Below are 20,248 nucleotides of genomic sequence, written 5' to 3' on the forward strand. Positions count from 1 at the left end.
ACTAGCTCTACCTCCACATCCCTCTGGTCTTGTACCTCCAACCTAGGTCCTCATATAAGAAGTTTGATTGCAGTGGAGAGGTTGATCCAGGGGCTGCTGTGAAGCAAAACCTCTGTTTTCTCTGCAGCATCTATCAACAGTTACAGGTGAGGATCTGCAGACAAATTAATATCCCAAAATCTTGGTGACATTTGCTGCCACCCACTGAACTTTATAAAATCACCATCACCTCCTAGACAAGCTCTGCACAGCCCTGCAGTGAAAGGGCTGATTTATCCTCAGATCCTCTGCTATCCACACTTCCCATTTATTTCACACATGGCACAGAGCACTGCTCCTGTGTGACTCCAGTCTGTGTAATGTAATACATCCCAAACACACACCCAGTGCTGTGGCACTCTCCCATCCCACTCCTTCCACTCAGAAATGAAGAGCTCTGGAGTTTCTCCAAGCAGATTAAGATAATCAGTAACAATTTACTTACCCTGAAAGGGCATTACCCTGATTGAACAGGTCAGAGCCCACTCTCTGATTAGGACAGTGATATGATGTGGCTCTGAGAAGATATTTTGAGTATCTCTGAGTGAGCTCCTGATTTTGCTGCCATCATCTGTTCAAATAATGAAGAACCAATTTGATGCAAGAGAACCTTCACAACATTTTCTGGATAAAGCCTCAGAGGTCAATCTGCTTTCAAAGTGGCAGCAAATGTTTATGGTCTAAGTGCTGAGGGCCACTTGGTACTGCTTGCTTTCCAAAGACCACCAAATGGGCCAGAAAATTTTCTGTTGGCTTGACAAGGGTGGTCTCAGCCCTCTAGGAAGACAAACTCTGCCAAGAGAGACACAGAAAGAAGTCACTGACAAACCAGAAGGAGGAAATAAGCAGAAGACACTTCCTAAACTCATTTTTTGTAGTGGCCTGATTGCATTGTGGCTTTAAAAGGAGAAGATATTTAGATTAGATGTTAGGAAGAAATTCTTGGTGCTGAGGGTGGTGAGGCACTCGTAGAGCTTGCCCAGAGAAGCTGTGGCTGCCCCATTCCTGGAATGTTAAATCCAGCTTGGATGGGGCTTGGAATAACATGGTCTAATGGAGGGTGTCCCTGCACATGGTAGGGGGTGAAACAAGGTGAGAGTCTATGATTCACAAGTGAACTGCTCTTATTTTAGCTCCAAGGCTAACAAATATTAGCAAGGAAAGAGGCTGGAGTTGTCAAAATCTCCCCTTAGTTTTCTAAAGTCTAAAAACATTGGCTGCAATGTTTTTGTTTTTAACTGCAAATGTTCTGCACGGGGAATTCCCAGGGGAAAAGCTGCATTTTCCACAGCACAAACAAAACCTCTATGGGCTCCTGAAATCTGAAATTCTTTGTAGGTACAGAAAACAATGAAACTGCAGAGCACTTCTGAAATTTGGTCCTAAACATGAGAAGCAGTTTACTGGCCTTACCATGTAATATTGTGAATCAGTTGACAGATTTGGGCAATAACTGAATAACCTACTTACAGGTTTGACTGACAGAGCCAAAGAACGGTTGACTCAAACCAGTTCATCACAACATCCTGATTTACCAATCTCTCCAGACTGAGAATTGCTATCTGTCCACTTGAACCCAAAGGGATACAGGAGCTGAAGTCTCATTTTTAAAGTCCTTTTCTAAGAGATAAACAGATCTACCAAAACCAAAAGAGCAACAACCCGCACATTTCCATGTGAGCTGTTGGACCCATAACCAGCTTTAGGAATCCACAGGTAATTTATGCATTCAGGCAAATTTCCATTTGGTATCTGGGAGCAGCAAACAAGACCCTGGGAAGCTGAGCAGAGCAAACCTGGTGCCTTGCTGGAAATGCCATGACTTTCTGTGCTATTGCACCAGCTTCTCTGCCTTGAAGACCTGAGATAAGATCATGCAGGAGGGAAATGAACTCAGTCCAACAGCAACTGCAGGGCAGCCTGACCACAAAAGAAAACATGCAAAGTCCTCATCCAGGGAAGGGGATGACACAGACTTCCACTGAAGTCTGCGCTCAGCTGCCTGTCTTTGGTCTCTCAGTTCAATTACTGACAAGGTGGCATCTCTGATTTCAATATAAAAGTGTTTTATGTGGAGCCTGGTTGTGGGAAATGGATTTGTAGAGAATTCTTAAAGTTTGACAGAAGGCTTACATACAATGTGTTTGTATGTAAACTTTGAGATAAGAAATGCTGACTCAGAAATGCTATGCAAGAGGACAGACATTGTTGAGAGAGAAATGGAACTAGAAACAAGTTTCAAAGGATGGCCTTGCAAATAAGACCAGATACTTTGGAGAAACAGAACTATGAAAGATGCACTGTAGTAGGACCCACCAGGGGTAATTTTAGATGATTGGCTTTAAGGCATCTACAGCATGGGGTGACTAAAGCTGACAGGCCAAGAAACACTTATAATATATTGTAATTAGGAAATAGCTGGCTTCTGATTGTGATGGTGTGAATTAAAACATCTGTATTGTCTCACCCTTCACATGAGACTGAAAATGGAATAAAAGTTTTAAAATGCCTCTCAGTTGCCCCACCTCTGGGACAGAAAAAGGCATAATCCGACAAAATTGGTGTTTTGTGTGAGGAACAAAATATTGGTTAGCTTTGTGTTGTAAAACTGTATAAAGGCATGGAAGCTGGTGAATTCACCTGGTGAATTTGAAAGACACTAAAAGTGCTTTGCAAGGTCCTTTCCCTCCCTGAGTCACAGCTCCCTGCCAGTCTGCAAAACCAGACAGGTTTTGGGTTTTCTGCCCCCAGCACCTGGTTAAGGGCTGGAGGGGGAACCTTGTGCCACAGGAAGAGAATGTAAGGATGGTTGTACTGGACCAGCTGAACCCCACATCCCATCTCTGAAGGCAGATGCTCCCAGGGAAAGGCAAAGAGAGCTGATACTGCCCTTCCTCACTCTCCTACCGGCACCAATTCACTGCTGATCCAGGGCTCACAGCCCTCCACTTCAGCAGGCTTCAATGCAGATTTTTGTCCCAGCAACTGTGAACATTTAATGAGCAAAATGTAACACAGGACGGAGAGACTGAGTTCCTTGTTATTAATTTCCATAGTTGTGAGAGCTGAAAGGCCACCTGAGACCACAGACACACGGGATAAATGCTCTACAAACATGCAAAGAAGAGCCAGGATCTGCCCAAAAGCAGCCAAAAGAATGAGCCCCCACAGAGCATTGGAATTGTCCCATCTGAGAACACCAGGACTCAGGCACAGGGTGGGGAAGTGATTTGCTCCAGGATTCAAATGAAAAAGCAACACTGGCTGTAATGAAATGAGGCAGTTTGGGCCAGAGCAAAGGTCAGGCTGGCTTAGTGTGGCTGGCAGTGACCAAGAGCATTTTCCTAGGAAAAGTTTATGGATGGGACAGCACACAGCAACTCTCTCCTTGCACATCCTCCTGTCACTCTGCGCTTCTGGACAAGATCTCTGCAGTCACTCCTTGCACAGAATCCCATTTCTCCTCTTGTTAACCATGCTAATTTATCCTTTTGATTATCCTCCTTCTTCCTCAAACCCTTTCCATCTCTGCTGAATCCCTTTCCAGATGCACAGAGGGGCAGAATGGCACAGAGTATTCAGAGCTAAAATGCTGGTTATAATTTTTTAATCTGTTCTTTATCCCCTCACATCCCTCCAGGCCAGTGCTCCAACTATATCATCTTCCCCTTTCTCTCATAAGGATTTGGAGCAGAGGCTTTGCTTTAATTTCTCCTTTTTGCCACAAGTCCCCAGTTTGCCATTGAAATTCACTCTCTTGTGGTCACAGGACTAACAACAAAAATAACTCTCAGCCTAAATTTCCCCCTGGAACTTGACTGTCCCTTGGATGTTCTCCAGGATTTCAGAAACAGTATCTAAGCTTTCCTACTTACCCAGGCATAAATAAGCCCTATTACCCTGAGCATTAACACCCACCCATGCCAAGCTCAGAGGGACTGTGGGGAACATCTTAGATGAGGAACATCTCTGCATCCCTGCTCAGGGCTGGGGACAGGGCAGGATGGGTCCAACACTCATCACCTGGGAACCCTGCTACTGAAATCTGCTTTTAGAACCCTAGAACTATAGAAATGTTTAGGTTGGAAAAGCCATCTAAGATCACCAAGTCCAACCATTCCCCCAGCACTGCCAAGGTCACCTCTAACCCATGTCCCCAAGTGCCACATGCACATCTTTTAATCCCTCCAGGGATGGGGACATCACCCTTTCCCTGGGCAGCCTGTGCCAGTGCTGGACAATGCCTTGGTTAATGAATATTTTCATAATATCCAATCTAACTTCTATGCAGTGAAGAGCAGAGGAGGGAAACACCTGAGCTGCCAGGCCATCAGAGGGGACTCCAGCACTCTCAGGAGCAATCCAGGTAGCTACAGACCTCTCCTGGCTCATCCCAGAGAGATGAGGACAGGGGAACTCTCCTGCCCACCCACACTATGTAATATATCCAGGGGAACTGCTGGCAGGAGCTTGAAGAACATTCAGATTATATTAAAAAAAAACCCAGAAAGTCCCACTGTTCTTTAAACCCTCATATTCAGAGCCCACACAGAAGTGACTAACCAAACCTTAATAACTAATCACGGCTGCTGTTAATTAGTGCCTCTGAATGTGCTCTTCCTCCTGCAGGTGACTCCAGTTCGGGGCTGCCTGCTCTGGTTTGGAGGGAGGGTGCTGCAGCATCTCATAGAACCAGCAGGGCTGGGAAAGACCTCCAAGATCATCAAGTCCCACTGTCTGTGCCAGGCCATGCCCATGCACTGCCCCAAGAGCTCCCACCAGCTGCAGTCACAGCTCCAGGGACGTCCCTGGGGACAGAATCCCCTGCAGTGCCGTGGGAAGGAGTCCTGGAGCTGCACCCCAAGCCCTGCACTGCCCCAAAGGCATTTCTGTCTGCTTGGTGCTCTCAGAGCATGCCTGCAGCCAGGCAGGGGTGATCTGGCAGGGTTTGAGACATTCAACCTGGCCCAAACAACCACTGTGGTCTTGCTCTGAGCTTGTCAGGAGGCAAAGGCTGAAATCCCACACAAGGAGCCACTGATGGTCCCAGAAAAGATCACAGATCCCTCTGCAGCTGCAAGGCTGTGGGATTCAGAGCATTCACAAGGGCAATGCTGAGTTTTGCCAGCTCAGTTTCTGACTTTGTCTGCTCTATTGAGACAAGCACCTTAGCAAAACATGCTCCTGGCTGCCTCTGTCTACCAAAAGTTAAATTAACTCTCTGCCTCTCCTGCTCCAGACTGCAATTAAAGAATCACAGGGTTGTTTAGGTTGGAAAAGTCCATCCAACTGTACTGGAGCAGGGCTGACTGACCATGGAGTCACTGCAAACTGTGACTGGAGAGGTGAAACGGCACACACAGGAACATGCTCTGGCTGTGGGAGAGCAGATATAACCAGAAAGCTTCCCTCAGGATACCCACCAGGTCTAACAAGATACTTGACCCTCTACCCAACACTCCCTAAAACCTAAAAAATCAAAAGAGACTGTGTTTAACCAGAAAATTAAGTTGTATTTAACAGAAAATTACACAACCCACAAGGAAGTTATTTTCCTGACAGGATATTTATACTGAACCCTATCTTATAATTTTCCTGAATTTTCTTACAGGTAGTTGCAAGGAAAGCCAGGATTGAGCAAGGCAAAGTAACTCCCTCACTCTCAGGAAGAAACAGCTTCTGGTGAGACTGGAAGGGCAGACACTGAGATCTCTCCTCAGTCCTAAACCAAAGCACACACCAAAGCCATTGAGGGGTCTTGGAAATCCTCTGCTGGTGTTAGACTTGTCCCAAAGTGCACAGAAGGAAATGTTGGAATAACTGGCACACACAAAAAAGCACAGGAGGGTCACCAAGACGCCACATGTGCCAGGGGTGGCTTCCTGGGCCGTGCTCCTGACAGGGACCCTGGAGCATCCTCTGGATCACCTTGGCATGAGCATCCCTAAGCTGGTACGAGGGGTGCAACAGCACATCCAGCTTAAGGGGACAGTGACAGTAGCACAGCACCTGACACTGCTAAATAAACAGGGACAAGGAACAGAAGAGTGAGCAGCCACTCCTGCAAAACCAGTCCATTCACACACCTGAGGGGCAAGGGGGATTTGGGAAAAACAGCCTCAAAAAGGACTCAGACTGGAGAACCTCTTGGCCTCACTTCACACTGATAAAGCCTCAAGCCCAGATGGTGCTGCTGGTATATTAAAATAAATGATAGGCTATCAGGGAGCAGCCTGGCTGAAACTCTTTATTACAGACCAGGCTCGGACGAGGCTGTGATTAGAATTACTCAAAAACAAGGAGGGGAAAAGAAAAAAAAGAAAAAAGAAAGCAAAAGCCTCCAGTAATTCTCACCATATCGACCCCTGTCTGTGATTAATGTTGATACTCAGCATCTTTGCAAGACAACAACTGCTGGAGGTTTGAGGGAATTATTTTATTGTCAGACAAAAATCTGAGCAATTTGCTTATTCCCAATATATGTTCCTAACTCACTCTCAGGCAGAGCAGAATTTCTAAATAAATATATATATATATATATATTTAGAGAGAGAGCATCCTTCCAGGAAATAACTCAGATCTCCTTTGATTCTTAAGGGGTCTTAATCAGAGTGAACACCAAAGGGGAGACAGGTTTAGCATCAGTCATTTACACTGTCCAAGCAGAAAGTGCATCTACATTCTCATTAGGAAGGAACATTTTAAAATTACCCTCTCAATAAATTACCCTCTCTCTTCCTGCTACTTGTTGCAAAAAGCCCTTTTCCTCCATTTTTCTCTCAGCAGCTCTGCCATGGGGCCAACATTTTAACCCCAAAGATCAGCCTCTGACGTAAATCCCCAGAAGGACAGAGGCAATTCGAGGCTGATGAACCTTCACATTCCCCTCTCTCCGTTTTTTGAATGCCATGAAAACAGACAGATTTTTGCACTGCAGTATAGATCACTATTAGACAATAAATGTGATTTCTCCAACGTAAGGACAAGCCTCTTTTTACATGGCAAAGGCCACCCAGACAGGCACACAAAGGAAAAATGAGTAACTCTCACCCAGGGAAGGCACAGCCCTGCCTGGGTTCTTCAATCAAGCTAAGTGACTGCTGAAGTCCAAAGGGAGAGAGGGGCCCAAAACCAGCTCCTCTGCCTAAATGGAGCCAAGTCTGCTGACAGGTAGAAACTGAAGGGTGGCAGAAGAGGCAAAGCACACTGAGAAGTGGCATATGTGCACCCTGCAGGGATGGGAAAGGACAGGATTACTGCAGACTAAAGAGAGAGCAAAGACAGCATGATGTACATTCCAGTGGGGCTGACGGGCAAGGGGACAGGCAATCCAAGGCAGCTGACAGCCCAGAAGGATTCCTGCCTCCCTGTGCAGTGCAGGAACCTGGATGGTGCTTGGGCAGCAGATGCAGCCCAGCCTTCAGAGCACAGAACTCTGCACTGGCTAATGGACCCTGTCCTTGAATCCAGGCAAAAAAAACCTCCCAAGATAAATTACCTGGAGTAGCAAATGCAAAGTCATGCTCCAGGGTACTAACTTTGACACATCCTAACTTTAAAGGATGTGTCAAACAGATGGATAGAAGCAGACAGCTGGGGAAGGTCAGAAATGCTCAGACACATGCCTGAGTTCTCCAACTTTGCTTTCTTGAGCTGACAAGAGCAACTGGAAGTGCAGCAGAAAGCCTTTTAGGAGTCTTCCTGTGCTGGGAAAGTCCAGAAGCCTGGTGCTGCTGGAGCTGCCCTTCTGTGCTACCCAGCAAGCCAAGGAGGGAGAATTTCATAGAATCTGGAATTTCATAGAAGGCTGGAAAAGAAGACAAAGATCATCAAGTTCAGCCACCAACCCAGCACCAACCACCATTTCCATCACTAAATCATATCCACAAGTTTTTTGAACACTTCCAGGGCTGGTGACACAATCATTTCCCTGGGCAGCCTGTTCCAAAGCTTGACAACTTTTGGTGAAGGGTTCCCCTTCGTAAACCTTCCCTAAAGCTCTCTGTACACAGACATCACCCAGGACTCCCCTACCTGAGCTGTGAAGGCGAGTCTTCCACAGATGTTTCCACTGGAGAAGCTGCTGAATCATCCTTGCAGGTATTTCAGGGAATTTTTGCCTAGCAGGGTAGTGGGGATTAGGGCAGGCAGGACTGGCAGCAGCCCTCAGACTTGGATTCATCCATTGGAAACTTTCCCCAGTCACTGGGACCTCTCACACCAACCATGGTGACCAAAATTCTCTTTCTCTTCCCACAGCCTGGCAGATGATTTCTCCATGCCTTCATGCCAACTCTCTCTGTGGGGATTTTTGAAGGAATTTTGAATGAGTTAGGATGGGACCTCTGAGTTTTTTAGATGATGTGGTTTATTTTTGTTATCTTCTACAAAGGCAGGAAGGGTAAGATCAGCTCACATCTTCACTGCATGGTTCAGAAGGTCACAAGATTTTTAGTTACAAGACTTTTTAAGGATTTATTAACCAATAAAATAATGCTAACAAGTATATTTATGTTTTTGACTCAATGCTTAAATATTTTGTCTTATGGACTCATGCTACAGTGCAAGCTTTCTCAGCCAATCATGACACACAAACCTATAGTACTGCACTCTAAACTTCTTATTTACCTTTGTAACTACTTTTCTTTTTTCTATATCTTAAACTCTAAAACACCAAACTTTCCTCTTCTTAATTTAACACGTCTCTGCTTTAAACTATAAATCCACATTCTCTATTCTAGCACCCAAGTTTGGAAGCCTCTTCCAAGGTCTCAGATCAAATCCTGTGTTTAATTCTAAGCTTTGGCTTAAGAGCCCTAAAGTTCTGAAAGTTCCCTGAATTTCAGATTCCAACTCGCTCCAAACTGAAGAAAAAGAAGCAGAAATGCCATGGATGGACAGGATCTCTTCACTCCCTGCAATAGCCAGTAACTTCAGTTTAATACATTGTCTGATGGGGTTCCATCTTCTCCGTGGGCAGGGAGAGCCAAAAATGAGAAAATGCCTCTAAATCCTCCCCCAGCCCCTGGAGGCAGCACTTAATGGCTGGGAACAAATGGGCTTAGTCTTCCTCTGACACAGGTTTAACTGGATGCATAAACATTGTGGAAGGGCTGGTGTTTCAAAGTAATGTATCCAAGGATGTTTTAGTGCTGCTGCTTCCCAATACACTCCAACAAAAATGTCAGGGTAAAATATCAGCCTGATTATTGTCAGCAGCAGCTTCATGTCACCTGTTTCTGCTAGCTGAGCTGGGAATCACCAAGACACCCTCCAATCTTCTGATTTACTCATAGGAGCACAGGACTGTTTTGTTTGAAAAGCCCCTCAAAGATCAAGACCAGCCATTTCCTCGGCACCACCAAGGCCACCACTAACCCGTGTCCCCAAGTGCCACATCCATACAGCTTTTAGATCCTTCCAGGGATGGGGACTCCGCTGCTTCTCTCATCTCTATCCCCTTCCCTTAGCCTTGATTTCTGCCTTGAGGACAAGAGCTGAGGTGCTTCCAGGAGGAAGGACGTGGCTCCAGCTCATCAGGGGTTCATGCTCTGTGGTTGGAATCTCCTCAATCCCAGCTCACAGAGCAGACACACCGTTCCTGTCTTCCCCTGGAAACACACTGGCCTCCTTCCCGAGGGCACAGCAGTCTTGTGCTGGATGGAAAAAGGGAAGAGCACAAAAGGGTGGTAGGTCAGGACCACAGGGCTCAGACTTGTCCATGTTTTGTGTCTCCTGGAAGGTCCCACTGGCCAAGATCCCAGCACAGGGCCGTGCAGGGAGCGAGCAGGCTGAAGAAAGAAGGAACATTAGAGAGACACACTCCCCAAACCACCTTGGAATTAGATTCTGACGAGGAGCAAAAGCCATCTCTGATGTGAATTGTCCCCTCCTGGGAGCTGCTCTGTTGTTTTAACAGCAAATGTCACCCCGAGCTGGCAGAGAGGATCATCACTGCTCACAGACAGCATGCAGAATCCCCTTGGACAAGACAAACCCGATTAAATATGAGTCTGCTCCAGGATTAAGATGCAACCATGAACAATCTCTTAAGTAAAATAGAACCAATTCCAAAGGGAGTGCACATCCCTCACGAGGGACGGAAACCTGAGTTAGGCACAGATTGATGGTGGGAGCTTCACTGCTGCTTGGGAGAGGGAAGGGGAGCTAGCAAGGAACATATGGAACTCTATAAATTATTTGGAGCACCCAGAAAGACAGGAAGAATAATCATCTCTGTTCCTGAGACTGCTCATTTCTGTCTGCAGCCATCTGGAACCCTGACCCTGCATGGCCACAAAACTCCCATAAAGACCTGTGATGGAGCAAGGCCACAGAGGGCAGGGTTGCTGCAGGCAGCTGCACTTGGAACATGTAGGGAAGGAAAATTTGCTGGCTACTCTCCTCATCTGGCTCCTGCCAGCCCCTCCCACCTGGGATTCCTATGGACTGTCAGGATGGTGACTCTCTGAGTGTCCATTCCAGGGAGAAATGCAGCTGTGCGCATCCTGCCTCCAGAAGGGAAAGGCAATGCCCAAGCACTAATTTAATTCCCCTCCTTCGAATCCCCACTCTGCAAAGGCTTCCTTGTGAAACCAGAGGGGTCACTGGGCCTCTCTGTGGTTTTCTCACCACCTTTAAAACACAGATGAGCCTTCCCAGGGTGATTAAGGAGATAAATGCATTAAAGATTAAAAGGCACTCTGATGTTCCAATGCCACGAGCTGTAAGAGTACTTAAAATAGATCCATTTGGGGCAGCAATTAAAGAACATATTACTAATTTCTGAGTCTCAGCTCCTGCCTTCCTAATGCTGGTTATTTTTGCCCCTAAAAGCATTAATCCTATCTTCCTGTTAAAATGACATTTCAAACATTCATCATCTTCCACTACTGTCCTTCTGCTCCTCTGCCTCACCATCATTAACCAGAGGCATCTGTTACATGGTTTATGCAGTGTAATTTGTGACCACAGATCTGCAATACAACGAGAGCTATTTTCTCTGTAAGTAGCTGCTCAGAGCTGCAAATATTTTTTATCCATTATATTAAAAAAAAACCCCACATTCCAGAAGTGTGTTTATTATGTAAGTGTCTTGTCATTACCTGAGAGAGTTATACAACCTTCCATTACAGTAAGAACTAATGTCCTACCCACAGAAGCACGTGAAACACAGCCATGGTTTATATTTTGGAAACTACATGTTGAGAATTACATTGTCACACTTCATAACTTCTTCCTAAATTGCTGTTTGGTTTTGGGTTTTTTTTTTTGGTTGGTTGGTTGTTTTTTGGGTTGTTTTTTTTTGGTTTTTTTTTTGTTTTTGTTTTTTTTTTTTTTTTTTTTTGTTGTTTTTTTTAAATCTCTAAATCCTATCCACAGGGATGGTCCAAACTCCCCTGTGTACAATTCCTCCATGGGGAGATGGAAATCAAAAACAAATGCTGTGGAACCAGGCAGCTTCTCACAAGCTGCAACCCTGTAATGTGGTATTGCCATGAACAGGTGGATGCAAAGAACACCCCAATGGGTCAGCTAAAGAAAGGCAGACCTGGACAAAAATGGATTTAGGTTAAAACAGAGAATAAAACACAGCACCTAGCATACACACAAGCCACCACAGAGAGTAAATTCAGATGTAATATGGAACTATAAGTTGATGAAGACAAAGGTGCAAAGCCGTGTTAGCAAACATACAAAAATTACATCAAGTGGACCCTAAATGGAGAAAGAATAAAACACCAGCTCCATACATTTTAAATGCACAAAGCAAACGACTGCATGCCCCAGTGTGGTAAAATTAAAGGCTTGGTAAATTGCCCTAGATCTCCTGCTGCTCCCTACTGTGGATAGCAGGAGTTCTTCACCTTGGGATGTGGATGGCAGGCAAGCACTAAGGCATCAGGAAATAGCTTGGAAGTCTGAGGCCATTTCCTTCTTGGCTCATTCTTGTTAAATTAAGAATTCTCACAGAACTGAGAGAATAAACACTCTTGAGAACTGGGAGAAGAAGCCACTACCAACAGAAGCAGAGGGGTTTGATCTCCTTGGAGTTGCACAGCAAAGACCACGTGCTCTAAGATGCATGAGGAATAACTGAAGGACCATAAACTGCTCACCAGGTTTGAACCCACCTCAACCAACTGCAGTTCTCCTGGTAATGCATCACAAAAGAGGGAGCAGGGGAAGATCAGGTATTTTTATTTAATCCCTGAAAATTCAAGTTTTCCACCTGGTCTTTGTGCGCCTCTGACGCACTCCGGGTGTTCAGTGTTTGCCTACAACACACCAACTACACACAAATCAAGAAACAAGTGTAGAGACACCAAAGCCACCTCACAGAGAATGCAGAGAGGTTCAAAAGTGCTGCTCTGTTCTTCACTGGCAACCTGTGGAAGCAAAGCACTTGAACAGGACACCAAGCCAGATCCCAAATCATATTCAGACCTTGCTTCCCCAGAGCTGCAGGATACCAGGGTGGCTTTTGGACGGTCAAATTCTATTTTATAAATGCACAGATTTTCTCATTTCCTGCTTTACTCTTTGTCTATATATTGCTGGTTAGAGAGCCAGTTGATGGGCTGTAAAACTGTCAGACTCGTTACTGGCACTAATAAATGGCTTCTGCTCAGCTGGAGTTAATGTAGGACCATCTGACTGCCCAGAACTGACATTTTTAATGATTCTGTTCCTCCAGCGTCTTCTCATTGACCACTACAAAAATCCAAACTGTCTCTTGCACTGCCAAGCTGTTTTGTGGATCAAATTCCTTGTTCTCCGGGGATTTGCAGTTGTGTCAGCCATCAGAGCAAGCAGACTCGGTAATAACTGGCCTGAGAACAGCTATTCCAACACTTCTGGGCTCTTCTGCACCATAGATTTTAGCATTAAATGTCAAAATTCTGAAGGCTAAAGGACAGAAGCATCCTCAGGAGGAAAAAATGTGTGCAAAGTATTTTAAAAATGGAAAATGCCAAATGTAAAAGTTTGGTGCTTGGATGTTGTTCCCTCACCCTGCTCTCCGTTGGGTGCTGTCACCTTCCCTCAGGTCTCCCTTTCCAAGGCTGTATCCCAGGTGAAGCTGAACAACTTCCCCTTCCAAACCCTGCGTAATTTACACAATAAAGGAAATTCTTCACATCTCAGTGCTATTCAGGGAAGGAAGAGACACACAAAGCTCTTCTGGCTATGTCCAGCAGTTACAAAGCAGTCCCTAGATTTAAAAAACTGGATCCTCAAAGATGAAAATCACCTGGAGAAGAAGGGTTTCAAAGAAAAATAGCCCAGCCAGCAGATCTAAAGCTTAACAAGTCTTTTACAGTGAGTCTGGTGTCTCCAGGTGCTCCAGCAGAACAATGGGAGCAGTTCCTCCAGCTTCCTGCCAGGTTTGGGGGGATTTCTCTTGTTCTTAACAACCCACTTTGTGCTGACACAAGCTGTGTGCTTTTTCCCACCTTTCCTGTTCTCCCAAATCCACTCCATCAAGAAGCACATAGCCAGGACCAGGCATGGATACAGAGGCAGCCTGATGTGTGCCCCCGAATCCAGAGCTGGGAGCAGGGCAGGAATTCTCACCTGGCACAAGCTGGAGAGGACAAGGGCTACACTCCTGCAGAAGCATCTCCCATTCCGCACTCACTCTCATCCCCTGGGCTCAGCTCCTTCCATGGCCTTAGGTTATCAGTGTGAGCTCATGCAAGCCCTTGGTTTTCACAGAATCTCAGAATCATGCAATGGCTTGGGTTGGAAGGGATCTTAAAGATCATCTAGCTCCCATCTCCTCACTGAGTTCCACTTTCTTTGCGCCTCCAAAACATAAATAATTTCCCTTTCTCTTAGGAGTACTGTTGAGCACCAGCACACTGCAGATGGGGAAGGAGCAGTGTGACAGAGCCACTGAGGTCATCTAGACAGGAAAAGAATAAATGGCTTTTTACATAAGAGTCTGCCTGCTGGAATCAGAGGGGTGAGCCACAAGCAGAGGGGCTGATCCCACTGTGTCCCCTCTTTTTTTGCCAGCACAGCACTGCACAAAAGTCCCATCTAACTCCTAAAAGTGAGCCCAGCTCAGCCTCAGCCTCATCCTCTCCCTCGTGGGTGTTTGCACTGGCTGCAGCAGCCTAAAAACAAAAGGCAATCCCAACCACTTGGATCTGGTGACTTCCAGAGAAGACCAAAATCCTCGTCTGCCCAGTCCTGCAGGTGCTCAGAGCCATCACTCTGATGCTGGCCCAACTCACACTTCACAGGGGCTCCTCCAATGTGCATGGAAGTCAATAAAATGTCAGGTGGAGGGGGAAATCCTGCCTTTTACCATTTAGCCTGTTTATTCCTTGTCTGAAACTTCTGGAAAGATGTCCTTTCAGGGGTCTGAGGAACAGCATCAGCCCCCGGTCACTGCTTTCTCACCTGCCTGCTGTACCAGATATGCAACTCCTACCCTGAGCCTCTTCCTCCAGCAGCTGGAAATGCAGCTGTGACTCCAGTCCAGACCTGCATAAACCATGAGCTGAGCTGACACAGAACCTCCTCTGTAACCCCAAAGTTCATGGCAAACATTGTCATATACAACAGCACCACACACCTCTTTCACCCAGCTTGCCAAAGACAACCAGAAACCCTTAAGCACTTGGAGTGATTCCCCTCACACAAGTCCCGGGGGGACAGAGGACATGTGACACAGCCCTGACACAGCCACCACCCACACAGTGTTTCTCAACCAGGATTTAGTGTGACAGGGAGGGATCAGTCCTGCTGCAAACTCAACCTCTCCTTCAAAGGCCAACCCTCCCACAGAGGTCTGGAAATCAAGCCTCCCACACAGTTCTTGAAAGACAGTCTTTGATTCAGTTAAGGAAGCCAGCATCACTAAAGCAGGCTGAAAACAGCATCACAGAGGTGAACCTCCAGGTTAAATCAGAATTCTGCATTCTGGGGGAAGTGATAGAAATCATATAGGTATATGTGATGGACAACATATAAAAGACTTCGGAGGTTTTTTTAATTTGATGGGCTTCTCAGAACAGCTAACTCTAACAGTCAGACATAAAGACCTCTGTGCAGATGTGGTTCAGCTCCCACAAACTCACCTGAAACATTCCCACTGCGTTTGATAGGGCTTGGCTTGGGAATTGGGTTTGCTGGGAAATTATTCCAGAGCCTTTGCCAAGCTGGACAAGTTCCTTCCTAAGATCTCCCTTGTCCCACACCAGCTTTGACCTGCATCACATGGACTTCACACATATAAACACTGACTCCTAGGTGGAGTAAATCACTCCAAACATTAAACACAGGGCTTATATGTACAGCAGGAGAGGCTTTGCAGGTTTGTCTTCACACTGCCAGCACAGCTTCCCAAGGCTGGACCATGCACCTCTTAAAATGTCAGAAAAGTGGAACTCAGACAAATGCTGCTGAAGTAGCAAACAGGCTGATGAGCAAATACCCAACACCTCTGTCCCCACAGGACAAATATCCCTGCAGCAACCCATCTTGGGCAAGGGGAACCGAAATTTGCCCAGGAATCTCAGCTGAGAAGTTTTTTATTGTCCAGCCTCGGAGCAAGACAACACTAAGCTCTGGGAATGAATGAGCAGGATTGGAGTGTCCATATTTTCCCCAAAATGACAACTCAGGTCATGCTGCCTGGGACACATCCCAGTGTCACCAGTTGTCACTGGTGGAACTGGGATTCCTCATGAATGAACCTGCTCTGTGTTTAGCTTGAGAGCCAACCTGTGGCTGGTATGAGGGCTTGTCTCGTGCAGAGTGAAGAGCAGGAAAGGTGAGGGGTAAAGGAAAAAGGGGTTTTTCTCTTACCCAGACCCTGGTTCTGCTGCTCCCACTCAATGGTGTCAGGAACCTGGTAGGATACCCCAGCCAGCTGGGCCACAGGGTTTTCCAGGCCAGCCAGGGGCTCCTGGGAGGTCTCTCCTGGAAGTGTGAAGCCCGGCAGCTCCGTGTCACCCTCCATGCTTTCATCCATCAGATCTATGTCTTTGTCCTCCTCATCTTCCTCTTCCTCCTCTTCTTCTTCCTCCTCCTCCTCTTCATCCTCTTCCTCTTCCTCACCCTCTGGCCAGGGAGACAGAAAAGAAATGTCAGGGAACATCTCACCAGGCAGAAGGTTCACAGATCTCTCTAGGGGAGCACCAGGCTGAGCTCCCCCAGAGGCAGAGCAGCTGAAGGAACTTGTGCCTGCCCTCTGGCAGGAAAAGACACCCACAGGGGCTCATCTGGAGGAGCTCATCACCACTGGAACTTGCTGGGGAACAAGGAGATGTTGTCTCAGACTCTCAAATTAGTGGGAAATACAGTAATTTTTTGCTTCCTAGCAGCAGGGTGCAAACAAGGATGTGCATGTGCACCAACACCTGGGCATCTGTAACTACAGAGCTCCCTGCTTAACTAATCACAGCTCAAGTGAGAGCTCTTCCCGATTTCCAACCTTGGAGGCAGCAATGAGTTGGTGCTATGTTTAATTCTGAGTCTTTCCCAGCTCTGGGAAGGGCACTGCTTTCAAGACCAGGTTGCTCCAGGCCCCATCCCACCTGGTCTTGGAAAGTGTTGGAAAGAAGGAAGCACAGCCAACACTTCACAGGAGAGCTGATAAATGGGACTTTGAGGAAATTCCTGTGAATTCAGTGCAAGGTTTCCCAGCCCATGGGAGGGAGGCAGGGGGGGTTGAAACAAGATGAGCTTTAAGGTCCCTTTCAACCAAAACCATTCTGTGATTCCATGAATTCTCCACTACAGCAGATACCCATTTATTCCAAAACTGTCTGTACTGTTAGCATATGGAAAAATAAATATTTATTTAAACCAGTATTTCATCACTGTCATCTAAAATGGCAACACAGGAACCACTGTACTGGATCAAACCAAAGGGCTTTTCCTATTTTTTCTTATTTCCAACCACAACTGGCTGCAGATGCTGAAGGAAGTCTGGAGCAGGGCAAACACAGAGCCAGTCTTCCCACAGTTTCTTTTCCCAAGTTACAGCTACCAAAGTCTCAGGGACATCCTATGCCAGAATTTGCACAGGAGCTATTTAATAGCTGCTGATGGAGCCACCCACCAGGGAAAGCTAATATCTGGAACAATGGCATGCTTTGAATTTCTCACAGTTCCTTTTTCAAGGCTGAGAATTGAAACATAGATTTTATGCACTTTTATCTAATTTACACCAACTCTGCTCAGCTCTGTAGAAAAATTCCCTCCTGGTGTAGCCAGCCTGGGAGAGCCTGCCACCCTGCACCCAGGCACTAAAAACTGACACTCCAGCCAAACCATCCTTTGTTACCCAAATACCTCTTTATTTCTGCTGTGGTTGTGTAGGAATATAAAAAGGTAAAAGACACTTTCTAAAGCTGAGAAAGGCTGGGAAATTTCTAAACCTTCTCATGAGAAAGCTAAGAAGTTAAGAACCAAGTGAATAAATTTATATTTATCATAAGGAACAAGAAAGAGCATGAACTTATTGATAGCTCAAGACGTGCAAAGTCCTAGATACATGCTTTGCAAAGACAAAAAAAGTTTCCATCTTAAATAATGAATTATTGTGTATTGTTTGAGGTTCACAGAAGTCTTTTTGCTAATGTTAAACCTACGTGGTCTTTTACCTTTTTATATTCCTACATGGTTGTACCTCATACAGGTTTGGTGGCAATCCAGCCTGGATTAAATGGCCTCCACAAACTGGGATACCACAAGAGATGAGAATATGAGAAATCAGTGCATGTTATAAACCCACTGACCCACTGTGCTGTGCCATGGCATCTCCCTCCCCTGTAATTAAAGGATTTGCTTCCAAACACTGCATGTTTTCCTCAGCTCATCAGACAAGACAATCCCAGTGCTGCCTTTCACTCCTAGCCCTGTATTCCATACAAATGAGCTGCTGCTGGGATTTAGCTGCATCATCCTGCTAGAGCATGGCTTTGGTACCTGGAAAGATCATTCCTACCACACAGAGCATCTAATGGAGCTCCCAGGGATGATTAAATTCCCATTGCATTTTATAGGCACTTTCTGTATTATAATGTGCCCAGCATTTAGAATCAAGAGAAGAATTTTCTCTGTCAGAATGCACATTTTCATACAAAACACACAACTGTGAAGCTGAGAGTGGCACCTGGAGAGTGCTCACAGGAAACCTGCAAAGACAAGTGAATGTAGGTGTTTTCCCTCTGCTGAGAGGGAAATACAGCAATCAACAATCCCAAAACTTACCAGCAGAGACTATGAACAGCCAGAACACCAGAGAGGAGGCACATGAACAGAGCTTTTCCCTAGACTGGGTGCAAAAAACAGCCAAGAGAAAACAGGCATCGGATTTTTATCTCTGAAAAACTACTCTGGGACAAGGGTTTTAGAAGCTTCTTGTGATTTTTAGCAATCCAAGTGACACACACCTGCCAGGATGGAGCGCTGAAGCCACAGATAGCCATCTCCCTGCCTCCAAAGCCTGCAGGCAGCCAAGCTGAACACCCAAATTGAAAGTGCTGAGACTACTTATCACATCTGATGATCACCAAGCTTCATCAATCACCAGGCAGGCACAGCAGAAAGCGGTGAATAATGAGATCCTTGTAGCACAGCCCCTGCAAGGGGGGAGGAAAAGGCTCTGAGCTTGTTCCCTTCTCCTCTCTGGCTCATTCCTGCATCTGAAAACAGCTTTTTAAGCCCCATCCTGAAATGCCAACAGCTTGCCTAGCTGCAAGGTGCAGCGCAGAGCACCACTTGGTGGTCACGAGGAGGAAGCTACACTTCCAAAAAAACCCCACAAACTTCGCAGGGGTGGGATTTCAGCAGAGGAGGCTCAACAAGCAGCCGCAGGCAGGCTGTGCAGAAAGCTGGGTGTCGGGGTCCAGGACATCCCTCTGGCTGCCCTGGGTGGCTCCAGACCCTGGCAGGGGGCTCGGAGATCCTGGCACAAAATCAAAAACACCTGTGGCTTCGATTTTAGCCCATGGGAGAGGCTGGCAACTCTGGATGAGGAATTACAAGCCAAAATGGTTTGAGTAGTGCAATAGGTGAATTGACACAGGGTGGGAAAGTAGAAATTTGGGGTTTTTAGAATGTGATTCAGGGGTACAAGATGGAGGAATCTGGACATGTCCTAGCCTTTTTCTCCTTCTTCTTGTCCTCCATGTCTTGGTGTGATGGTGACACTTTTCTATTGGTTTAAGGTAGAGATTCACTAACACAGGTGGTGAAATTGGCACAAATCTGTAAACATGCAACACATAAATTTCAGTATATAATGTGGGAGCCGCCCGAGGTTCAGCAGGGATTGCTATGGCTTCTGCACTAGAAGGACCTCGGCAGGTCAGAGAGAGAAAGTCTTAGACAAGATAAAATAAACAACCTTGAAAACTCGACTTCACACATTCCAGACCTCTTGGGCAGCCTGGCACAATGCCTGACCATCCTTTTGGTAAAGAAATTTTTCCTAATATCCAACCTAAACCTCCCCTGGTGCAGCTTGGGGCTGTTTCTTCTTGTTCTATTATTTGTTACCTGGGGAAGCTGTAAGGGAGCCCCAGGGAAATGAGTCTGAGATAAAATAACATTTTAAGCAGAGTTTTTGGGGGGTTCCAGCTTTATTCAGAGAAACAGCCACCAGTGGGCTTTATCATGGGACTCTGAATGGATCCACTTGTGACACAGGTGAGATCCAGAGGATGGAATTTGCCATTTCAAGGGGGCAAAAGCAACTTGTGCTTGCTCCAAAAGTGAGGCTTTTCACCACAAAACTACACATCCACAATGATTTCTGTGGCTTAGGCAGGAGAAATGAGACCACCTCACACCTCCCTTGTGAGGCATTTCCCTGACCCAGCAGGAACCCACAACCTGTGGAATCTGAAGCAAACCAGAAGCCAAGCAGGTAAAAGCCTCAGAAGCAATTTCTGGGGATGTGATGGCTTGGAAGAAGCTGGAGCTGAAGCCACTGTGCTCATAACCTTGCTGAAGGCAATGGAGCTACACCAGGTTTTCAGCTGAAGAAACCTTCACTGAAGAATGATGCTTCTATATTTAGATATTTTCCATTAATGTTTGCAAACACTTGTATTCCTCAGGAGAGCCAGGAAACCATCATTTTGTCAGGTTGAACACACAGCAGAAGGATCTTGCTGTGTCCTGAGCAGTGAGAGGCTCTCAGTGGAAGGTGACAGATTCACTCAGAGGCACAAACTGAATTCAA

The 20,248-nt window shown here is 46.2% G+C and overlaps 1 protein-coding gene across 3 annotated transcripts in view; it reads right to left on the reverse strand.

Annotated features, from left to right (window-relative positions):
* Positions 1 to 20,248, reverse strand: part of ARMH4 (armadillo like helical domain containing 4) — a 56,915-nt gene that overhangs the window by 19,550 nt on the left and 17,117 nt on the right. For all 3 annotated transcript variants that reach the window (XM_068192092.1, XM_068192090.1, XM_068192091.1), the window contains exon 5: positions 15,859 to 16,113. In XM_068192092.1, coding sequence (XP_068048193.1) covers positions 15,859 to 16,113 — 255 coding nt within the window. The remainder of the gene's footprint in view (positions 1 to 15,858; positions 16,114 to 20,248) is intronic.

The sequence above is a fragment of the Anomalospiza imberbis genome, chromosome 6, assembly GCF_031753505.1.
Source record: "Anomalospiza imberbis isolate Cuckoo-Finch-1a 21T00152 chromosome 6, ASM3175350v1, whole genome shotgun sequence".
In the NCBI taxonomy this organism is placed as follows: domain Eukaryota; kingdom Metazoa; phylum Chordata; class Aves; order Passeriformes; family Viduidae; genus Anomalospiza; species Anomalospiza imberbis.